At 41.1% G+C, this 13,099-nt stretch overlaps 2 protein-coding genes across 4 annotated transcripts; one reads left to right on the top strand and one right to left on the bottom strand.

Annotated features, from left to right (window-relative positions):
- The first annotated feature begins 3,005 nt into the window (after positions 1-3,005).
- ppm1nb (protein phosphatase, Mg2+/Mn2+ dependent, 1Nb (putative)) lies at positions 3,006-10,376 on the top strand. The gene is made up of 6 exons (XM_049592817.1): positions 3,006-3,804; positions 4,091-4,662; positions 7,329-7,446; positions 8,236-8,350; positions 8,434-8,497; positions 8,607-10,376. The coding sequence occupies exons 1-6, from the start codon at positions 3,399-3,401 to the stop codon at positions 8,622-8,624; spliced, it is 1,293 nt and encodes a 430-aa protein (XP_049448774.1). The 5' UTR covers positions 3,006-3,398; the 3' UTR covers positions 8,625-10,376.
- A 201-nt stretch (positions 10,377-10,577) lies between these two features.
- Positions 10,578-12,470, bottom strand: kcnk12l (potassium channel, subfamily K, member 12 like). 3 transcript variants are annotated; one of them, XM_049592815.1, is made up of 3 exons: positions 12,001-12,298; positions 11,269-11,863; positions 10,578-11,202 (listed from the first exon to the last, which is right to left on the bottom strand). In XM_049592815.1, the coding sequence occupies exons 1-3, from the start codon at positions 12,296-12,298 to the stop codon at positions 10,854-10,856; spliced, it is 1,242 nt and encodes a 413-aa protein (XP_049448772.1). In that variant the 3' UTR covers positions 10,578-10,853. The 3 variants fall into 3 exon arrangements, with proteins under 3 accessions (XP_049448772.1, XP_049448773.1, XP_049448770.1); XM_049592816.1 differs by having other exon boundaries at positions 10,578-11,214; positions 11,302-11,863; XM_049592813.1 differs by having other exon boundaries at positions 10,578-11,863; positions 12,001-12,470.
- Positions 12,471-13,099: the final 629 nt, after the last annotated feature.

The raw sequence follows: 13,099 nt of genomic DNA, 5'->3' as shown, positions 1-13,099 counted from the left end.
TTTCATCAACAAAAATGTGCATCATACATTCACAGCCTGGTGCCAATGGTGGTAGTAATAATAATAACAATCAGAAGAATGATATCATTATGTTTTATAGCTTTGCATTTATTACAGTCAAGGACGAGAGCTAATGAGAAACCAGCACAAATAGACAACTAAGCTAACAAAACTAATAAAGAATAAATGTGAAAAAGTAGAATATGTGCAAATTTTGTCTTCAGCTGTGCCTGTAGGAAGATCCTCCACTGAATAGGCTGTTTTCATAGGCGTTTCTAGCCCATTTTTGGGGGTAAATTGAATCCCAGCACCCGTAAAAAATTGAGAGATTTTTTTTAATTTTTTTTTTTTTTTTTTTTTTTTTTTTTTTTACTGTACGTCCCTTTTTAACAAGCTAGAAAAGTATCAAAACCATACAGTACCTGGCTGGAACGTAATATTTTAACACCAAAAATCCAGCAGCACCCCCCCTTGCCTCAAAAATGGTTTGATCCACCCCATCCCTCCCACCTTTCCCTGACTCGGGCTCTGAGTGCTCTATCTGCTCAGAGCAATGCGCTGCCTTCCTGAGTGGGTGATATGCAGTAGTGGTGTAAGTACCTGGCCTAAACCAGGATACGTGGCACATTTCTTAACTTCTACCACTCAATACCAACACATTATTATCATTACCAGTCCTCATTTTTGCTGCATTTAATCGTAGGTCACTGTTTACGTTGTTAGGTAGGAGTTAGCTGACGTTTTTTCTAGCTAGGAAACATTACAGGTGGTCAGTACCACTGTCCTCTGTTTGAATTGGAATGAGAGAAGCTAGCTGTTGTGTCATGTGCATGTGTTAATATTAAAGCCAAGGTGCTACTGACTAGCCAACTGACTGGATGCCCATTAACGTTATAACTGCTATTATGTGTATTTAATATTATTATTATTTTGTAGATTTCAAGCATTTTTCTTTTTTGAAGTGTATTTTTATTTATGTATTTGTATTATATAATACAGACAAGAAGGAAAAAGGCAGAGACAAACATTGAAAAAGTCAATTACTGTTAATGTGTTTATGTGTTACATGTTGTGCATTGCATTTCAAATAAAAGCCCAAAAAATAAGTCCAAGGTCCATTTTTGGTATTTTTGGTACTCACTATAGGGGGCTGGTTTACTCCAGAAACATACATACTTTTTATGTATATGTTGAGGAACTGCTGTATCAAAATGAGTTATCCTCCCCAGAAATTAGGGTTACGATATGTTTCTTTTATGATTCCAATCCATTCCCCTTATGCTGTGGCTCAGCATTTAAATAACCTTTGTCAGATTTGATGGTTTAGTCACAGACTTTCCCAAAAAGTGTTGTGCTTTTCTTTCACAAATGTGGGAATGAAATTGAGTTAAAATGTACAAAACAGTGAAATTTATCTTGCCTAGCCGGGTAGCTCTCTGGGTGCTCAGCACCCTAAACCTCTGATCCTAGAATCGCCCCTGGCTGTTTTACTTTCATTATATGGCTTAAATATGTTTTGCTGCTCCAGTTTTGGAGGGCAAAAATGGCTCTTTCAGTCGTAAAGGTTGCTGACCCCTCGTACAGACTATTATGGAGGATGTTTTTGAGTACTATACATATACTGTTACAGCATGTCCCTCACACTGGTTTGCTAAAACTCCTCCAGATCACTACTTTTGCTTCAGCATCATGTGGCTGCTCAAACTCATGTGTAAACAGCTGTCTAGCACATTCTGCAGCTGTGATTAAAGATGTTAATCTACTTATTTTAGCCCCCCAAAATAACACATTTTGCAGGTGTTAAGAGTGTACGATGTTCAGGTATCCCCTGAGTATCTGAAGCAAACACACACTCACAGGTTTGTTTCTGTTGAGCGTGCCTTTGACAAGCTGCCTTAACACCACCATGATTAAATGTGTAAAACTGTTTCTTCATCCCTTCCTGCCTGGTCCCAGTAGCAGGACTGGCAGAGTGTCAGCCCCGAAATCAAAGTGTTTGGAGAATTACAGAGCAGCGGCGATGCCATCCTGGCTGACTCCACAGATTTAAGTAGTTAAAAGGGGAATGGTGCCAGACAAAGCAGCTGTTACTCGTGTTGTGGTAACATGCATAATCATGCACAACCAAAACCTCATTTCTGCTTCTTCAAAATGAAATAAACAGTTAACACATTTAGCAATCTTTTCCCCTCTATTGAATTTTCTAATTTTCTTGTCTGTAATAGAAAACATACAAATTCGTGGGTAAAAATGTTTTTTGTTTCTTTGCTGTTTTATTTTAGAGTTTGAATTAAACTACTAATCATCTTACCCCATCACAAAGTACCACATCCCACCTATGACTGTAAATTTGCTTCATTGCCACATTTAGGTCCAGGAAACAAAGATCTGTCGCATGTGAAAAGAGAACTTGAGTGCAGCTGAACTGATCACTTGCAAAGATTTTGATTAAAGATTTCAATCCAAATCCTCCACATTTTCCTAAATAATATCAATGATTAAAAAATCTGGGGTAAAATAATGCAGAGAATGTCCAGAGTAAATGCAAGCAAAACATCTGATTACATTTCAGACATTGCAGGTACAAAAACAGTCCGACCCCATGTCTAATCTGACTCATAATTAAAGAATTAATGCAGCTCGGATTTCTGTTTTTGACTGGCGGATGATCAGTCATGAATCCCTGCAGAGATAGCCTACAGTACATGCACTGTTATCATAATATGTGAAAGTGAAATATCCGTTTAAAGGGATCATCAGTGTACATATTGAAAATAAACCTTCTTTCCCCTGCGTCCTTCCACCGTCAGTTACCAAACTGTGTGCTAAATGGCTGACAGTCCTGTAATCCACAGCAGTGGCAGCCTATAATCCTAACCGATCAAAGGTTGAGATTACCAAACATGTGGGAGGGGCAGAGCTGCAGATAGGAGGACGGTAGGAGAGGGTGAGCTCAGACATGACAGTAGAGATGCAAGCTGAGCAGGGATTGGTACACACAAATAGCCAGCCAATCATAGCAGAGACAGGGAAAATAACAAGGGGAGAGCTGGTGAAAGAGGGAAGAGCAATGAAAAAGCGAGAAAGACGGTGAAATCACAGCAGCACAGAGGAGAGACCAAAACAAGGAGGAGAGGAAAGATGAGCGGAGGAGAGAGCGCTGATCACTGAGGTCTCCAGAGAGGAGAGGAAGGAGATGAGCAGGGAGAGGGGGGTGAGCAGCCAGTACTAAGAACATCTATCAGCTCAGGCAGCCATGCTCTGAGTCCTGGAGCAGCAGGGCTACGCAGACACTGCACAGGCCCAACATCAGGCCCAGCTCAGCCCTCCGTCCCAGCCACAAACACCAAGGCAGGGATAAAAGAAGATTCTCCTCACATCAGCTGTGCATAAGAGCCATGAGGACCGCCAGGAAGGGCAGCGTGGAGATGCCTGCATTTATGCGGCAGCTGGTGAAAGAGACAGAGAAGAGGGTCAGCTCTTTCTTCAAAGGGGGCCGTGGAGGAGCAGCAGAGGGGGAGCAACCAGGGGATGAAGAGAAGGAGGAGGTCATCCCCAGCCCCTACCTGGACCGGCCGGTCTTGGACAAGCTAACAGAGGAGGGATGCGCTCGCTGGGGCCTCACCTATGCCCTGGGAAGCATGCAGGGCTGGAGGGCCAACATGGAAGACTTCCACAACTGCGTGCCACAGCTGGGTGGAGAGCTGGCTGACTGGAGCTTCTTTGCTGTGTTCGATGGTCATGCAGGCAGCACGGTGGCACAGTACTGCTCCCAGCACCTTCTGGGTCAGGTGCTGGCCACAGGTGAATGATTTGCAACTGAAAATGGATGAGTGAATATAACACATTGAATCAGTGGTGTGGAGTGTTGTTATCTTTTTTATAATTGTAATGATGCTTAGCTATGTTTAAGATATTCTGACCTTGAAACTGTTTTTTCCTGGAGAAAGGCTAGATGTGTTTTCCCTGTTATCATTTCTCACTGCATTCTGCAAATATCTATAATATTCTTTGTAATGACGCATTTTTATGGGATCCTGATCTCAGAAAACACAATGTATTCCAGCATTGTATCTGTTTATGCACACAGGTGGGTTAGGACCAGAGGATGACCCTGAAAGGGTTAAAGGAGCCATCATCGAGGGTTTCCTGCAAACAGACAAGCACCTGCACTCTGTAGCACGTCGAGAGGGCTGGGAGAGGGGTGGTACCACTGTGGTGTCCACTCTCATCTCACCATATTACATCTACTTTGCCAACTGTGGTGACTCGAGGGCCATGCTGTGCCGGTCTGGCCAAGTCTGCTTCTCCACTGAGGACCACAAACCTTATAGCCCTCTGGAAAAAGAGCGTATTGAGAGTGCAGGAGGCTCTGTGTCCATCCAACGCATCAATGGCTCCCTGGCAGTGTCCCGTGCTCTGGGGGACTTCAGCTATAAGGGAGCAGAGAACCGGACGCCCACCCAGCAGATGGTGTCACCAGAGCCAGAGGTGTGTGTGGTGGAGCGCTCACCAGCAGATGAGTTCCTGGTGCTGGCCTGCGATGGAGTGTGGGACACCATCAGCAACGAAGACCTGTGCGCCTTCATCCACAATCGGCTGCGTGTCTGCACTGACCTAAGAGATGTCTGCACCCAAGTCATTGACCTCTGTCTCTATAAGGTCAGAGCCTGCTACTTAAAATCAGTGTACATGTTATCTTACCCCCTTTAATGCATTTCTACATTTTTCAGTAGTTTAACTGACAAATCTTTTTAACTGATTAGAAACACAAAACACAATTTCTATGTAAAACTGTGTTACATCATTTTTAATGGGCTGTGGATTTTACGTAATAACATAATCCCCTAAACTGTGACTGTGTTGGGTTGGTTTGGCTCAATCTGAAAGGGGAAAGAAAAGAGGCATAAAAAGAGCTCAGCTTTATGAGAGTAACGCAGAGAAAATTTCTATTTGATGAAGTACACACACCAAATCAGTCATGATCGGTCTTTGATATGACTTTCACTGAGGCTTTCCAAAACTAACTCCAGTCACACCTTTTCTTATATCTAACTTTTCTATCCAACAGGTTTGATTAGAGAAGTGGAACATAAAGAACTTTTTATGGGTAATAAGTATAAACTAAGGATGTGAGGTTCCACAGGGTAATGTGCTGGATCCTCTTATTTTTCTCATGTTTACAGTATAAGTAGTCTGAAGACTTGCTAGTCTTGTTATTTATTTCTACATACTGTACACAAATTACTTGTTCATTAGTAAAGGTTTACAGTGTACTTGGTGAAAATCTATGTCATATCATGGTCAGCACTATGATAAAACTGAGAAAATCCACTGGTTTAAGTTTACGTTGGTGAAATCCTCACAAATCAACACTTAAAAAGCAAACAGTTGTTTTTTTTTACTCATCCAGCAACAAAGCAACAATGGTAACACTGGCTGTGTTTTTTAGCCACCCAGAGGATATCAGTCCTACTACAATATTCATTGTCCTTTTAACTCTGTTTTGCTCTCCACCAACCCCTGAGAAAAACATCTGGCTCTGTAGCCAGCTGGTTTTCTTATAAGCTTACTTCTAGCTAACTGTCAGTAATTTGGTTCGGGGCAGGTAGCATCTTAAAATACTAATGAGAGCAGTGACTATGAACCAGAAAAGTGAAGTTACATTTTGAACAACAATGAGCAGAATGACACTAGAATGCTCTGTATACACAGGCCTGGGGAGTACATGAACAGCATACATGGCTTTACATAATTAGCTGGCCAATACAGTATATGCGCCACAGAGTCCTGACAACAGCTCCGCAGATTTTCCATAGCTTTAAAATAAAAATCTAAAATTAATATTGTCTATCATGGCAAAACTACAATGTAATACAAGTGTCAAAAAAAAATCCATTTGGGATTGGTAACAAATGATATCTATTCCATTCAAGTTACAGAAAAAAAGATACATTTTACAGATGCATTTAATAAAAATGGGGATTATTGACATACTACCTTGCACATGTGCACACATTACAACATTTAATGAGCCTCACACACCACCACTGGTGTCCTGAAATTACAACTAAATGTTGCCAATTTATTTTAATGGCCTCTAACATAAAGGAAATAAATGATTTCACTAGATTAAAATTTCACTTTTATCTTGTATTTAGAGCAAAAAAGGGGAATGACATCACAATACAGTGCAGGTTTTGCCTTTCCCGCTGTGAAAATGCTTTCATCATCCAAGGACTCCGCGTTTAATTCAAAGAAACATTCATATTTGGTATTCAGGTAATCTAAAAGTAATGGAAAGTAATCAAGTTACATTACTTTAATATTGTGATACTTGGATTAGGTTACTGAATACATTTTTTACAAGCAATTAGCAATGTATAGGAATACATTTTTAAAGAAGCCCTCCCAACCCTTTGTATTTCTGTAAGTGAGGTTAACTCAAAGGCTGAAAGTGAACCAGTAAATAGCATCTTGGGCTGTGATAGCACACATTCAGACTGTAGAAGCAGCTCTGACTTCTGCTAGTACTTTGGTTCAGGCTCATTTACACTGTGGCTGCTGTTCATTGTACTGTATAATAGTGTGACAGACCACCTTAAAATAGACTGCAGAGGTGTCAGAACAGGTTAGTTGGGATTATTCTGGTTTCCTATGAGGGTTACTTTCAGCCACTCTCAGTCTGAGAGTTTCAGACCATTGAACCTTGATATTCAATAACTTAGAATTGCTCATCATACCATCCTTGCACATGAAGAATAATTTCAGAACAATGAGGGGGAATAATTATTCCTCTACAGCTAGCTCCACTTATATTATAGCGGCTAGATTTTAAGTGTGTTTAGTAAAAGACATATTTCACTGTACAGTAATTGCTGTAACTATAGAAAAGGTAGATTGACTTGTCAAGAAGACAACATTTTCAGCATAAATTATTTGATTTGTTAAATTGTACCCATAATTAATTGATGCATATCTTCTACTTTAGTATGTAAAAAACAATTTCCCTCAATAATCTCATCCCCTGTTAAAAACCAAGGTTCACAGAACCTCAAGGCATCTCTGCCGCACGCTGTTTGGCCGTCATGTCAATCATGTCATCTCTGTTATATAACAAGGCTTTAGCTTGGGTTTGCACAATGACCTCAAAATGTCACAGCTTCTTCCACACTCCATTTACATTTTACCGCTCCACCGCATCTGTGAGGTGACTTTGAGGTGAAAATGATCTATCTCTAAAACTGTTCACCCAGGATGTAATAATGTTTCATATGTTGACATTTGTAAGGTCAGCCATCGTCACTCACCTCTGCTTCGCTCCACAGGGTAGCTTGGACAACATCAGCATCATCCTGCTGTGCTTCCCTGGAGCCCCCCAGCTGTCAGCTGAGGCATTACACCAGGAGGCTGAACTGGAGGACCTGCTGGAGTCCAAAGTAGCAGGTTTGTGGGTAGTAATAATAATTGACAGGGGACTCTGTAGGCTATGTACTGACTTAGTAGGCACTTGGAGAGGTTATGGTTTTCAGTTGAAGTACACTGAGATGAAACTATTTTGTACTTATCCTGGTGTATGAGGACAGACAGCCTTGTGGGGACTGAATGCCTCCAACAATGTATTCTAATGCCTCTTTTTTAGAAGTTAGGGTTAAGTTCCAATTATAAGGTTATGACAATCTATATTTTTTGTTGCCAACAAATTCTGTGAAAGATCAAAATCAACAATGAATTGATCAATCTGACAATAACAAATGTTCTCCATGTAGCCAGGGCCTAATATAAGTTATTCCTCTCTGTCATATAAGCTCTATTGTTGCCCATAAACAGATCAGTAAGCAAAATTTTGCACTGAGTGACAGGTGTCTTCATTACCATGTACATGGGCACTGTAGTTTATTTTGAGTCAGTCCCACACAGGCCTGTATTATATGGTCCTGATGTGGCAAACACTCATGTGTATAACTCCACAGCTGAAATAGTCCCCAACACATGTACTATTTAATCTGTTTGAGTACCATTTCCTAAAATCTACAGTGCCCAGCTGTTTTGGCAGATTACTTAGCCTTTTTTAAAAATGCACTGTGGGTTTTGGTCTTTTCATGTTTGACAGATTTTCTGACAATATTAACAGTGCAGCCTTAAATATAATAAATAAATATAAATAAAATAATAAACTTGCCAAATGCGCTTATATGTAATTTTTTTGTTTTGTTTTGTTTTAATTTTGGACAGAGATTTACAGTGAGCTGTGTGCCAGAGGGGAGGAACCTGACCTGCTGTCTGTCCTCACAGTCCTCGCATCCACTGCCATCCCTGGATTACCACCAGGTGGAGGCATACAGAGCAAGTAAGAAACACAAAAGCTGTGTTAGTGTATGTGTATGTAGCCTATACTGAAAATTTACACCATGTTACTTCTCTGTGTTGCAGGAGGAACTGCATTATTTCTGCTTACTATCAACAAAGAGAGACACACAAGCCCACTCTACCAAATGTGAGTATATACTACACATTTGTCTCATTCTAACCATTAGAAGACATGCTATTTCCGTCACTGTGCACAATATATTCACCATTATTTTCTCTATTATCTGTGTGTCCAGGGCATGGGAGGGTCCTGAGGACCCTGACTTGATTTTGTCTCTAAGGATCCATGGAGGGACTGTAATTAATGTCAATATTAAAACTGTTTTCTTCATGTGTGCACTTTGACAAAAAGGGAGATGATGAACAGACAGTGTTGTTTGTTTACATCATACTTAGCAAGCAGCATCTTGTTAAAACAAATACAATGCAAAAATAGCTCTAATAAAGCCTGATACATTTTATATTTATACAAGAAGGACATTTTGTAAAACTTACTCAGAGACACTAATCCAGCAACAAACCTCTGCCTCATATTCAGTGAACAGAAGATACAGATGATAATTTCAAATGACAGTCTGTAAAACTGAATAACAACCAGCTGTGAAATTGTACATTTTCATTGGATAAAATAAGGAACATGAGTATATATGTAGAGTTGTATTTTAAAGATGTTTTAAGAACAGATATAATAAAATAATAGTTTTTAATCATTTCAGTTTGCCTTTCCTCACCAGGAAGGAAAATGTGTTAGTGCTAGCCAAAAACTAGCATGCTGCTAGCATATGCCCTTTAATTTCAATGGGGAGTGCTAACAGTGCTAGCGGTTGGGCAGCTGATGGGAATGCACAAATTTAGCTTTTTCCCTCGTGGTCGAATATGATGGGCAAATAAATAAACGCTAATTAAAAGTTTGACTCTACTAATTAAATCTCAACACATACACACACTTAGTTAAGAAAAAATACATTTCACACATAAACTGTAAACTCTTTTTGAAGAGATGCTTACTTCAACATTATTATTATTACTATTATTATTATCATTATTATTATTGGCCAAATTCCCTAAAATCTTTATTTACTGACTAATTCAAATAGATTTTACAAGAATAAGTTCTACTTAACATATATATTATAATAATAACAACCATTTTTCTAAACACTTTCTTCAGTACAGTGATGTGAAATGTCTTTTTTCCTATAAGTCTGATGATATGTACAGTGCTGCCTTATTTATCTTTTATATAGATGATAAAACAAACAGCATCAGAAAGGGTCAGTTTCAGGATGGGTCATTTTACCTGCATCATATAATGCATTGTTATATTATTTCAGTGAGTAATTTCCTGTGTATAGAGATTATGCTATGAGTCATGATTGTTTTAAACCTAAATAAAAAGTATTTAATTGATGGCTTGCTGTATTTTTTTACCCACAATAACTCAGAACTATTTTCGTCATTGTGTTGAAATTAGTCAGAGTGAAGACAATTCATCAAGTGTGACCTCTAGAGAAAAATAGATGAAGTTGACTCTTAGGAGGAAGCTTTTCTCCTCACACTCATCATCCCAAGCACTGATGAAAACCTTTGGATGATACGCAATGACACAGAATGGATTAAAATGGGTTGTCTTGCATAGTAAAGGATCTCCTCCAGCTAGCTGAGGAGAGCCTGAATCTTGCTCTCCGCTCTGTTGATGCGATCTTGCAAATATCTGTACGGCACTTACTGACATAAGGATGTCCTCTACAGGCCACGTTTGATTAGATGTGCTCTGTTGAAAACCCTGGATCTCAGCACGCTTCCGTGATTACTATGAATTTCAATGACATGCATTGATGAAACAAGATGGGCGACTAGCAATCAACAAATTAAAATGTCTCTTTCTTGGTGCTCGTGGGCTCCTGGAGGACGTTTGAGAAGCTCTGTTTAAATACAAATCACAAATGCTAGTTTTCCAAGAGGAGACTGTAGATATTGTGTTTATGTCTGCATGTTCACTTATACTGACTACCACCTCACATACCGTATTTATTGAGGAGCTCAAGGGACATGTGCAGCACTCTTAAATCAGCAGTCCCCTCTAAGTGGTCCTTCACTGCTTCTTTCATCTGATTGCTTTTGAATGAGCCAATCACTTCAGGACATCAGACCCCTCTTCACAGTGATGTTGAGTTCTTTAAATTTTATTCTTTTTTTTGCTCTCTTTCCCAACACAAAACAAAATGTAATCAATTATTTGATGTGCAGAATCCACGCTGGAGGTCTGCTATTATCTGCATAGACTTCCACTGAAATAGCTCAGAGAGGTGCTGAACAGATGCTAATTAGAGGGAAATTATTCTATTCTTAGAATTTGGTTTTGTCATACTGAAAGGATAAATTATTGACTTGTTCTAAATCACTTGGTATTGAAATAGGCTGGACTAGGGCTCCAATATAGAGAGCCAAAAGCAATGACACAAAGAGACATCTTAGTGATGCTACCTATCAACACTGGTTTCCTGTAGGCGATTATTCATAATGGCCAAGGCCCCAACACCACCAGAGAATCCATTCTGATGGCTGTAGCTCTGCCGTGGGCCCTGATGAGCTGTTTCACTCAGTTGCTTCTGCAGCAGTGCCAGAGACACCTTATTGGACACCATGAACTCATTGACAGAGATCATCTCTCCTGACAGACGACGGCCCACATAAACTCCATCAGCCACTGCACCTGCATCCGTCTCACTGTCACAAACTGTCTCCACTGAGCCATCCCTGTAGCGGTGTTTTCCCGCAGGGCAGTGGGATGAGATGGGCTGCACGGTGTTGCGTTTTGAGCGTTTTTGTCTGAGGTGTGCAGGCGGACGCAGGCGGTTGGGATTTTTTTTCTTGAGGCAGGGGCAGCAGAGCCACTGACAGCCAGGTCTACAGCAGGAGCAGGGCTGATGGCGCCCCGAACAGACCAGCTTACCCACAATCCAAGTGAGAGTTTGCTTGATGATGATAGAAATGACATTGAAGAGTGAATAGATACAGCACACTCCCATTAAGATGAAAAGGCAGTTCCCAAGCCGGTAGGCCTCCTGAGATTCATATTGCTGTCTCTGACTGCTCACCAGGTCCCCGAAGCCGATGGTGCTGAAGGCCACAAAACAGAAGTAGAGGGAATCCACGTAGCTCCAGTTCTCCATGGAGCTGTACAGAGTGGATGCACTGCATGCAATCACAACCGATGCCACTCCCAAGATCAGCATCACGTAATAGACTGATGGTTTCCAGCCTTCCAAGCTGTCCTCCTCACCAGACGACTCCTCCCTGCTCGACACTACCCCGACTCCAGCACACCTTAGCCGACGCTCATGACACCAGCGCATGATGTAAGCCAACATTGTGATGATCCTCTCAAGGAAGAGGTTAAAGAAGAGGATAGTGGCAGCGCAACCAATGAGACCATAAAAGATTAAGAATATTTTTCCAGCTATGGTTGCTGGTGTGGTCATGCCAAAGCCTGGAGAAGAGACACAAAACAGAAAAGGTTAAAAGGTCAAGGTGGGTAAACAGTACAATTTTGGAGTCAGTATCAGATAAGGATAGTGTAAGAACTTCTGGATAAACATCACGGGGAAAAAAAGCTTTTAGTCTTACCAATAGTGGAGACCACCGTGCCCACAAAGTAGAAAGCTCCAGAAAAGTCCCAGCGGGGCCTCAGCGCATCCACTCTGATCCCGGCTCCGTTTGCCTCCTCGTACTGCCGCAGCAGAGTGTGCAGGGCACCCAAGTTGACCCTGTATCTCTGGGTGAAGTTGTCCAGCTGTTGTTTCCAGAGGCGACGGGCACGCACCTCAAAGGGGTATTCCAGGGCTGAGAAGATGGCTGCCCCACACAACAAGTAGAGCAGGATGAGCCCAGCCAGCAGGCAGAAACGGGCATTGTCTTCATTCATGGGCGCCCTGGGGCAGCAACAGCCACCGGCAGTCCTCCTCTGAGCCATGAGCACAGCAGCAGCACAGATACACCACTGCACATGCACCGCCTCCACCGGTGCTGTCAGGTCAGACTCACAGCATCACCCACCACACAACATGCATGCACTGGCTATACAGAGCGCTCTTGGTTTCAACGCACAACAATACATTGGCTCTAAAATTGCACACGCATGGAGGAAGTTACTGTGCTGCTTTAGTCGTTTAGGAGGAAAATATGCCTCTGAAGAGAATGTAGCCTGTAAGAAAACAATAAAAGACATATATTAGTAGTAATTACAGAGTAAATATTTTAAAACCATTTTATTTTGCCAACTTTATTTCTTTCTTTTATCAATATAGAATTGTTTCAGTTACAAAAATCTGACTGAAAACATGCTGCAATTTGATTACATCAGTATAAGAAAACACTAAATTCATGACAAACATTCAGGTCTGTAGCAGTTTATATGTAACCCACTCAAAGATTAATTATTTAAAGTTTGAGGTAGCAAAAAACAAAAACAAAACGACATAGTACCTGGTCTCGTTGACAGCAGTGTCCGCTCCCTGAGCGCTGCCAGTCTGCAATGACCAGCGAGAGGAAGCCTCTTGAGTTTTTTTTGTGCAAACTGAGAGGCTGTCTGATGTTTCATCTGTCACACACTGACATCATCATCCCCTGCCCACCCCCTCTTTCTCTGAGCAAACCCTGATTGGTGGAGCACTATTCCTCTTTTCCAAGCCTTTATTACACCTCAATTTAACGTAAAGAGCTACAG

Source organism: Epinephelus fuscoguttatus, linkage group LG12 (assembly GCF_011397635.1).
Source record: "Epinephelus fuscoguttatus linkage group LG12, E.fuscoguttatus.final_Chr_v1".
NCBI classification, from domain to species: domain Eukaryota; kingdom Metazoa; phylum Chordata; class Actinopteri; order Perciformes; family Serranidae; genus Epinephelus; species Epinephelus fuscoguttatus.
Note: the sequence above shows the minus strand (reverse complement) of the source record. Positions and strands in the feature narration are given on the sequence as shown.